Raw genomic sequence first — 9,503 nt, forward strand, 5'->3', positions numbered from 1 at the left:
TCTCTCTCTCTCTCTCTCTCTCTCTCTCTCTGTCTGTCTGTCTCCATTTTCTCACAAATAACATTGATCAAAGTTCAGCATTAGAAACCCAGAATAAACAGCAATTTAACAGATATACAGAAACAATGCGACTATCGCCACCATTTTCAAAACAACCGTCAACCGAAATAACATTTAGTAAAACACCCACAAGGTTAGTGACAGAATGGGGAAGAATAAAGTAAAAATCTGAGATACCAACATAAAGAATATAAAAAGTATGTTAATTGTACAGGTATAACAACAATTTCAAGACTGTGACACGACACCCCTTACTGTGAACTCCACACCATACAAAAGACCTTGTTAAGTTGTGGGAAATTCTTCAAAACAACCGAAATTTAAGAACAGCTGTTGGGGATTCAAACCAGAGTCATGATCACTCCTTTGTTCAGTATGATACCAATTCACCCTCAAATATCTATTTCCACAGACTGCTCATGTACGATCCTAAAACTAAGGTAACGTTACAGTTGGCCGACCAGCTAGCCTACCCCTTTGGTGTTCAACTAAGCAAGGATAAGACAGGAGTTCTCATTACTTCGCCACTTCTGCATGCCATCTACAGGTGAAAATATTATGGTCTCACTTTCTTTACCAAACAGGTCTTTTGGCACCTTAATACAAAGTTTTGTATGCTTCATAGTATATAAGCAGTTCTTGCCAACCTGGCAAGCAATTTGGTACTTTGGTGGGCCATGGCGATCGCCCAGGTAGTGATTGGCATTAGCCTCATGTTTCGCTTAGAAATGCACGTTGGTGGGCGCTTCGAAAATATTAGCCTCTTTGAAGGTGTCAAAAGTGGGTGCGGACTTTAAAATGATTGACAAGCACTGCTTCAGAGTTCACCCTTGTGACTGTATTCACACTGTTGCGAGGAGAACCGTATTCCACTAATGAATATTATTCATTATATATATAATGAATCTACTCCAAAACTACCTCCTTATGATCGATCACGCATGTGACATAGATGCAGGAAAGGAGGTGGGGGGGGGGGGGAATACTTTAAAAAGTTAAATTTGCCCCCTGAAGTACTTTTGTCACTTATTTAGTGGATTGGATGAGTGAGCGATTAATTGATTTCTTAACTCGGAAACGGCATGTCCATACTTGCCTTATATTCATATTATTTTAGTTTTCATTATGTTTTTCCTGTAGTTGTTAAAAGGGGTGCCTAGCTCCAAGAACGTCAGATTCTGTGCCACAAAAATTGACCGTGGCTTTTCACAATGTACATGTGTTTACAAAGTTTGTGCATGTTGCTTGAATGATGATGTATAATCCCGTGCCCATTTTCAGCCCGTTTTTTTTGGTTCAAATTATAAATGTATGCCATACAGGTACGATCTGAAGACACGCAATGTTTCTGTGTGGACAGAAGGTCTTCCGGGAATGCCACTTGGCATACGCTACAGCGAAAGTTCAGGTAAAAACATATAGGATGAGTTCAGCACGCTCCTCCGCCCTAACTTTAAAACTAGCAACGGTTTTGTTAGGCATGCGCTCCATTTAGAGTGTGCTTTTGCCTTTGAGCTCTCTCTGGTGGAAAAAAAGCTCCAAGGTCTGTCCTTAACAGTCCAAGGCGTTGTTATCAATAAATATACGTCTTTCTTGGACGGTATTTCATTGCTATGTAGCATAATAAGATCTCTAAATGTGTGGGTTTCAGGGTGACACTTTGCTTCACATGACTTCAAAGTGACCCCCTCCCCCCCGCACCTCACCCCCCATCCTCTCTCTTTGTCTGTCTGTCTGTCTGTCTGTCTGTCTGTCTGTCTGTCTGTCTGTCTGTCTGTCTGTCTGTCTGTCTGTTTCTCTCTCTCTCTCTCTCTCTCTCTCTCTCTCTCTCTCTCTCTCTCTCTCTCTCTCTTTTAAAAAAAACATTTTTCATACCTCTTTCTCTCTCACCCCTTCCCCTACGGTCTCTCTCTTTCTGACATTCCTGCTGTTTGTTAATGGAAACAAAGTTGCACGTATCATACAGTGCATCTGAAATTTGATCTTTGTTGTTGTTGAAATCCAATGTTGGAGTAAGTTTGAATTCGTAAAGATATAGATCTAGGCCTACTTGAAAATTTCCTACAATGCATCGAACTCTCTTCCTCCTGTTTGTACAATAGAAACAGTCAAATGGCTTTGAACATGTCCATTTTGGTCTCAGAATGATGAGGATCTAAATATTCAGTTTAACAATAAATATTTATTCTGTAAGCTAACAGCATGTCTTTATGTCACAGTTTTTATCTCTTCTATGAATTTCATGTAACTGAAATCAAGGCCGGGTACAAACTGTAATCGTAAGATTAGAATACTTGTAGTGTAATTGAATCATGGTAAAATGTCGCTTGAGATAGATCACGTCTGCGTTGCATTGTGTGCAATTCTCAGATTCTTACTGGCTGGCCATGTCATCCCCTAGGAGTGTGGAACGACCAAACATGTTCGAGAATTTGGCGAAGTCTCCGTCAAACCGACGCTACGCTGCTAAAGTACGTGGCTGTAACTGCTTTTGTTTCTACTTTTACTGGAGCTCAAACAGGGGAGGGTATTTTGGGTTCTTGCTGAATTAGACTTGCCGTCTTCTGACGGTAATTTACATTTGAAAAGGCAGTTTCAGAAACATATTGTTTTGCCATGGCAGAAAAGTTTAGTTTAGTTTTAGTAGAGGTTTTACAGCACTCGCAAGTGCATAAGGTCATGTGAGCGCCTGAAGATTAGAGGTGTTACAAGAGAGTAACAAACATAAAAAAGAAGAAGGGGAGATAAGGACGATAGATGTTTGATAGGAAAGAAGGAGCAAACCACACCAGAGCACACGCCAACCACCCACATGGCAGAAAACAAACCAAACCAAAATCAAACAAAAATAACAACAACCCTACGAAAGTGCTTAACTGTCTGCGACAGGATGGAATGTGGATGGAAAGATTATTTACCAATTATCGATTGTAGTGGGATTATTTGTTATTAACACACACACACACACACACACACACACACACACACACACACACACACACACACACACACACACACATACACTTACACACACACACACACACACACACACACACTTACACACACACACACTTACACACACACACACATACACACACACATAAACACACATACACACGCACACACACACACACACGTGTATATATATATATATATATATATATATATGTGTGTGTGTGTGTGTGTACATGTTTAATATTATGTACTCCCCCCCCCCCTCCTCTGTTTCCTCGAGGTATGCATTCCAATTGACCTCCCCGACCTCCCATTTTCAGTAATTACGATTGACAGTATCAACGACATAGGAAGGAAACCGTATCTGTTACCACATTAGTCTCTACCCTTATTACGGCTACGTTCATACCACCTTCACCCTGTTCCAATATACCCGTACACACATTGCGGCAAACAAATTATATATATATATATATATATATATATATATATATATATATATATATATATATATATATATATATATATATATATATATATATATGTATATATGATTTGATCAAGTACACTCCTGCATCCGTATACTTTGATTATTGTCGTTGCCTTTAACTTTTTCGAAATGTATTTTTGTCGTCTCATACCTAGTTCGTCAGCATGGACATGATCGAGACCCTAAGACAAGAGCACGGCTTCACCAACGAGGCTATGGTGGCTGAAGTGACTGCCAGTGGAACAATAGGGCGTGTGCTGCAGGACTCGAACACTAACCCACTGGGAGCTGTCACTGAGGCACAACATGTCAATGGTGTTTTGTACACATCTTCTTTTTTTGGCGCCGATGCAGTACATACCGTGAACCTGAAACATAAGTCTCGAAGCTAACATATTGGCTGAAGAAAAAAAAAGTTATATAGATCTAAGTCTCGGTGGTGTGAAAACATTGACGATTTTTTCCAAGACGCTAGTCAACAAAGAAAAATGGAAAAGACAAGCTCAAAAACATAATTAAACTACCACCATCACCACTACCAAAACAAAACCAGCAGCATCGACAACGACAATTGAAATAGATGGAAGACTAGATCTACAAATACTTACCTGTATTTTCTCCAAACAATATTCCATATAATAATAATACATTCTGATGATATTATGGCAATGAAAAAAATTCTAATGCCACAAAGTGAAAAAAGTAACTAGATAAAACAAGGAACAGATTTTGTGTTTTAAACGTTTGCTTTTGCATTTTCTGAGCACAGCCGAATCTGTTTCGTTATTCGGTTTCCCCCTCGCATTCCTTCATGTAGACCATACCTTTGCCCACCTGGTAGGCCCCTAAGGCTAGGGTGTGATCGGAGTAATAGAATGTTGTTCCTTTCACTTAGGTTTTCTCAATCTTTTGGAAGCGTGGCTTTCGATTTATATTATTACCCAGATATTGGTTAAGACATTTACTTTGCCTTTGCACCGACTGTCACAATTTTCATTATTTGTTCTCTCCTGTAGACAAATCGTCCGACGGTTTTGAGGTGTCCTAAATGGGTGTCCTATTTAAAAGCTAGTCATTGTTCACCTCAACGGTGCGACCTCGCTTGCAGAAGTTCGTATCGTTGATTTGTGTTTTTTGCTTGTATTAATTGGTCGCTAGTTGGATGTCGGCTTTGGCTATCCTTCCTTCTCGGGTAAAGGATTTTCGAAAATGCTTGAACGTACTTCCGGCAGTCAGTTGCACAATTCTTCAAATATTACAACAAAATAAAATGTTCTAGCGTGCATTAGAAAAGAGAAGACAGCAACCCAGTCTCTATCCCCACCTCCTTTCATGTATGCCCCCACCCCCAATTCCTTTCGTTTCCATTCACAAAATAAATATTTTTTTCGCTGTTGCCTTTTCTCTTTTTCCTGCATCTTTGTCAGTTTTCATCTTGTTTATCCGAATACCGCACATCTTCAACTGCTTTTTTTTGGGTGGAAAAATAGAATTCTCAAAATTAAAAAAAAGTCATTTGAGTCTGCGAAGGGTTTCATTTGTTCTCTCATTAGCCAAATACCAGTCAGTCTCTGGTGTGGTTTTGTACTTCTTTCCTATAACATCTATCATTCTTGTCTTTCCTCCTTTTTCTTTGTATGTCACTCTCTAAAAGCATCTCTTGTCTTCTGCACTTATATGACCTGTGTGTGTGTGTGTGTGGAAAGTGCCATAAAACTCTTTCTTAAAGTAAACTATGAAGGTAATAATTGTTTCTGCGCAGAAACACCATTTCTGTTGTTGTTGTTTTTTTCGTTTGGGTGGGGGAGGGGGCTCGGGGAAGGGGGAGGGAAGGGGTACATTCTCTCGCTTAAACATCGAAACCAGAGAGAAGGGCGGGAGGGGGGGGGTTAAGGGTAAGTGTTCTTTTAGCTGATCCTCATACAGCATTTAGACTCTACCTTCCTTGAATGAACTTCACAGAGAAAGGAGGTACTAACAGGCCCCTCCCATACTAAAGGCTCAAGACCTCTCCCGAGAGACTTCGCAAGGTCGTGACAGGAGGGTGCCGTAACTCTTAGTCCTGCTTAGCTCCACGGAAACGTTGCCAGGTCTGCCTTGACATTGTATGAATTATGAATTGGCGTGTAGGCTCTGCTCGTCAGTTTGGCATTAAAGTCGACGTGTGTCTGTCAGCGTGACGGAGGGGTGCATGCACGAAGGACAAACTGTCCTCTATTTAATTTGCAGCGGTGTAGGTAAGGATGAACCTTAAGTTCGCCAACTTTCAGGCGATGAACTCTACAAGGTGACTGAAATCACGTGGAGAGAGTGTGTTTTGATTCGAAAAGAAAGGAGTGTGGACGCGGGGAGGGGGGGGTAAAACTTTTTAAAAAAGAAATGAATAGGACAAAGAAAAAGAAACAAAGAAACAAATGCTTGTGTGTGTGTGTGTGTGTGTGTGTGTGTGTGTGTGTGTGTGTGTGTGTGTGTGTGCGTGTGCGTGCGTGCGTGCGTGCGTGTGCGTGTAGGTGGCCAACCTGCAAACGCATTTGTGTGAGTTGGATGGGGTGATGTAGTTGCACAAGATGTGAACCCAAAAACTAAATATACGCAAAGAATGGAGAGGAAAGGGATAACATAGACGAGAACAGGAAAATAGAAAACAAAGACATGATCAATAAGAAATATTAGTAGCTCCCCATGGTTATTTATTCCAAGTGAAGAGCATTTATTTTGTATCAAGTTGAACTGAGCAGCAGGAGACCTACATACATAACATAAGTCAACAAGAACGGACAAAATCAGTGTCAAAACTATGGCTTATTTGATTTACCACGACCAAATTGCCCTTCTTAATAAAGGATAGCCCACGTGGGACGCTCAATGTTAAAAACAATCAGGAAACGACAAATGCAGCTTTTGGGACACTTGAATAGACATAAGGGTCTTGAACATCTAGCTCTCACTGGCAAAATTAAGGGCAGGCGAGGCAGGACTAGGCCCAGAACAACATACTTAGGGAACCCAATCAAATGGGTAACAGAGAAAATCAGGGAAACGTAGCTTTTTTTAGAGCATCCGAGCAAAGAAATGAATGGAAAACCATGATCGCCGACTTCTGTCGCAAATCTGGCCCTGGATGATGAAGACCCCAAGTTGCTAGACGGTGTAAAGAACAATGATAAAAACAAACAAACGAACGAACAAACAAACAAACAAGCAAACATAGGTTTGAGACAAAGGAGAGATGTACTACTAGTGGGATCATCCCTCGATTTCCAGAAAGTATCGTGCAAAATGACAAAAGTTCAAGTTTTTTAATATCAATAATAAGGTGTTAAAACAGAGCCAAACCTGAACTATTGCAGACAATTCAAGACATATTATCTGTGGTAGTCTATTAAGTTTAACAAATAACATTCTCACGGGTCATGGCTGCGAGAGAGTGATTCGAGTCAGATAGTGAACTAATACATTCACATCATTTGTGTTTCCATTAGTTCAGATCAAGATTAAGGCACCCATGAACATGTTTTAGCCGGATTTTGGGAAACTAAACGGAGATAGCTAAAACACTTAAAATTAATCAGTAGCTTGTAGAGGAGAAGTCCATATATCGGAAAATAATCGGTTCAAATACTTTTTAAAAAGATGTTAGTGTTTTTATGCCCCTATCTACACAATTTAGACCATATAGGAAGCGGGCTTCTGATCTTGCCTGTCAAGGTCCACTGGGACTGAGAATAAGTTAATGTATCATTATGCGCGACGTGACGTTACGTCGCGCGCGACAGTCGCTCGCGATCAGTCTCGAGGTGTGCGTGCATCCTTATGCGCGACTAAGTCGCGCGCAAATTTTCAGTCGCGTGCGACAGAAGCAACAAAAGTGTCTCCTTATGCGCGACGCGACGTTACGTCGCGCTCGACTGGTAAATCCCGTGCGCGACTGGCAGTACACAACAGAGAGACAGTAGCAAGTTATTTTTCGCTCATAGCCCTGAGCCTTGCTTTCACCGACACACACACACACATACACACACACACACACACACACACACACACACACACACACACACACACACACACACACACACACACAAGCACACACACACACACACACACAAACACAAACGCTCACCACACACGACGTGTCGACCGGCACTCCTTGGCTAGATATTTGTCAAACCTGCCACAACCCCAGTCTGTCGCACGCGACGAGACCCTCGATCGCTACTTGGAGTGTGGACCGACCAGACGCGACAGTCGCGCGCGACTAAACGTCGCGTCGCGTGTAAGGAGACGGTTACGTTATAGTCTTACTTGACTGATTTTAGAGCGGCAAAGACCAGACGCGACGTTACGTCGCGTCGCGCATAAGGAGATAAGCTCTAAGCCTATACAACATCCCAGCAAGAAGCCCAAGATGCTCGATAAAAATTCTCCCCTCTCGACACGGAGAGGATACTTTTTTTTAGTAAGAGGCACCAAAGTAGTCAGCGGCATTTTGCTGACTCAAATGCTTGTGATCAAGTAGTATTATTATAGCAATAAGAGGCATAACCATCGTTGGTATGATGTTCAAATGCCCATAAAGATTAAACAGATCAGGAGAGAAGGAAACGCTTTCATTCTTTTAAAAACTGTACCTTTATCATGTTATGCTTTCTTACTTTTTCGACATTTAGAATATGAAATTCGGTAAAATATTTCTCGAGCACATGCAACCTACGCCACAAGTTAAGAAATTGTTTTTTGTTTTTTTAAACTATCAACATTTTGAGCTTTGCAGGCTACATCTGAACAACTGGCCGACTCTGTAGAGATCCAAGCTCAATTGTAGTTGCGTAGTATGAATATGATGCACACAATGACCATTGACACTTCCATTTATAGTATGAATGAAGAGACAAAGAGAATTGGCGGCTCATCTTTTTATACTAGGGAAACACAGCCCTTAACTGTTGTGAGTGTGGCCATTGGTTCTTTAGTCAATTTACAATTAAATAAGAAGTCACCGAAAGGACTGGTCGAGAGAAAAAAAAAGATAGAAGAAAATACCACAGAATTAAGATCAGCGTCATGTATAGGAATCGCAGAAGCAAAGTTTGGAAAGTCATTCACAAATGGTCTGATTAGAACAACAATTATGAGCCAAATCTTTGATAACTATTTTCCTAATTATGTTTAAAACTTGGGGAGGACTACGCTGAATGGATATAATGGCCATGACTTCATAACACACGTAATGAAAGCAGGTTAAGCTTCAGGTTAGAGTGATCATTAACACTCAAAGAACCGACACGAGAAAAAAGAAAACACCGAGCTGGGTTCATAATGTTGTTCCTTCAACGTGCATGGTTCGATGGTAAATAGGAAGAAAGTAAAGAAAACTAGAAGGCAGGTAATACACCAAAATAAACAACGCGTAAAGCTATATATTCAAACATAGATGCTCGTGGTTGTTGTTTCTCATTCGGAAGGATCGCTTCTCTTCCATTGTAGATCTATGTCAATGGCTATATAAGTTCATCCCATGAAAAGATGCTGACTCGAGAGGGTGTGGGGTTGGGGGGGGGGGGGCTTTTAAAGAACACCTCCCCTCCCAACATGATTAATTACCAAAGTACTATTTAACTAATGGGATGAAACTATAGAGAATGCTGGGAGAGGAGTAAATTGCGGACGGAGCTCTCAGCTTACACAATAAATACCAGCAATAAATACATTTATAGAAGTAAAATGATGTCAGTTACGCTGGGCGCCATTTGAAGACATGAAGGAAGTGAACCGCTGGGCGCCCTTTGAAGACATGAAGGAAGTGAACCTAATATTTCCGCTGACTCTTGAAGGATGGGGATTGGAGGAAGTAGAAGATACCACTGTGTATTGTTGCTTTGAAAACTGCTGCGTGGGCAGTGCTGGGCAGCGTGAAACGAAAACGCACGAGGCGGGGACGGAGGAGGTGACAGTTGAAGAGGTATGAAATGGAGAACAGCAAAGAATTGTTGTCCTGTTT

General features: G+C 41.1%; 2 protein-coding genes across 2 annotated transcripts in view; both read left to right on the forward strand.

Moving 5' to 3' along the window:
- The window catches only part of LOC106011747, an 18,739-nt gene extending 18,300 nt beyond the window's left edge, over nucleotides 1-439 (forward strand). The window contains exon 5 of the mRNA XM_013082447.2: nucleotides 435-439. Coding sequence (XP_012937901.1) covers nucleotides 435-439 — 5 coding nt within the window. The remainder of the gene's footprint in view (nucleotides 1-434) is intronic.
- Nucleotides 440-472: 33 nt separating this feature from the next.
- LOC101857455 (adipocyte plasma membrane-associated protein) lies at nucleotides 473-5,028 on the forward strand (the record flags this gene model as incomplete). Its single annotated transcript, XM_013082338.2, is given in 4 exon segments — nucleotides 473-607; nucleotides 1,383-1,468; nucleotides 2,431-2,531; nucleotides 3,661-5,028. Coding segments are annotated over 4 exon segments (559 nt in total), but the record flags the coding sequence as incomplete, so codon positions are not given.
- Between the last annotated feature and the right edge of the window lie 4,475 nt (nucleotides 5,029-9,503).

The sequence above is a fragment of the Aplysia californica genome, unplaced genomic scaffold, assembly GCF_000002075.1.
Source record: "Aplysia californica isolate F4 #8 unplaced genomic scaffold, AplCal3.0 scaffold00008, whole genome shotgun sequence".
In the NCBI taxonomy this organism is placed as follows: Eukaryota; Metazoa; Mollusca; class Gastropoda; order Aplysiida; family Aplysiidae; genus Aplysia; species Aplysia californica.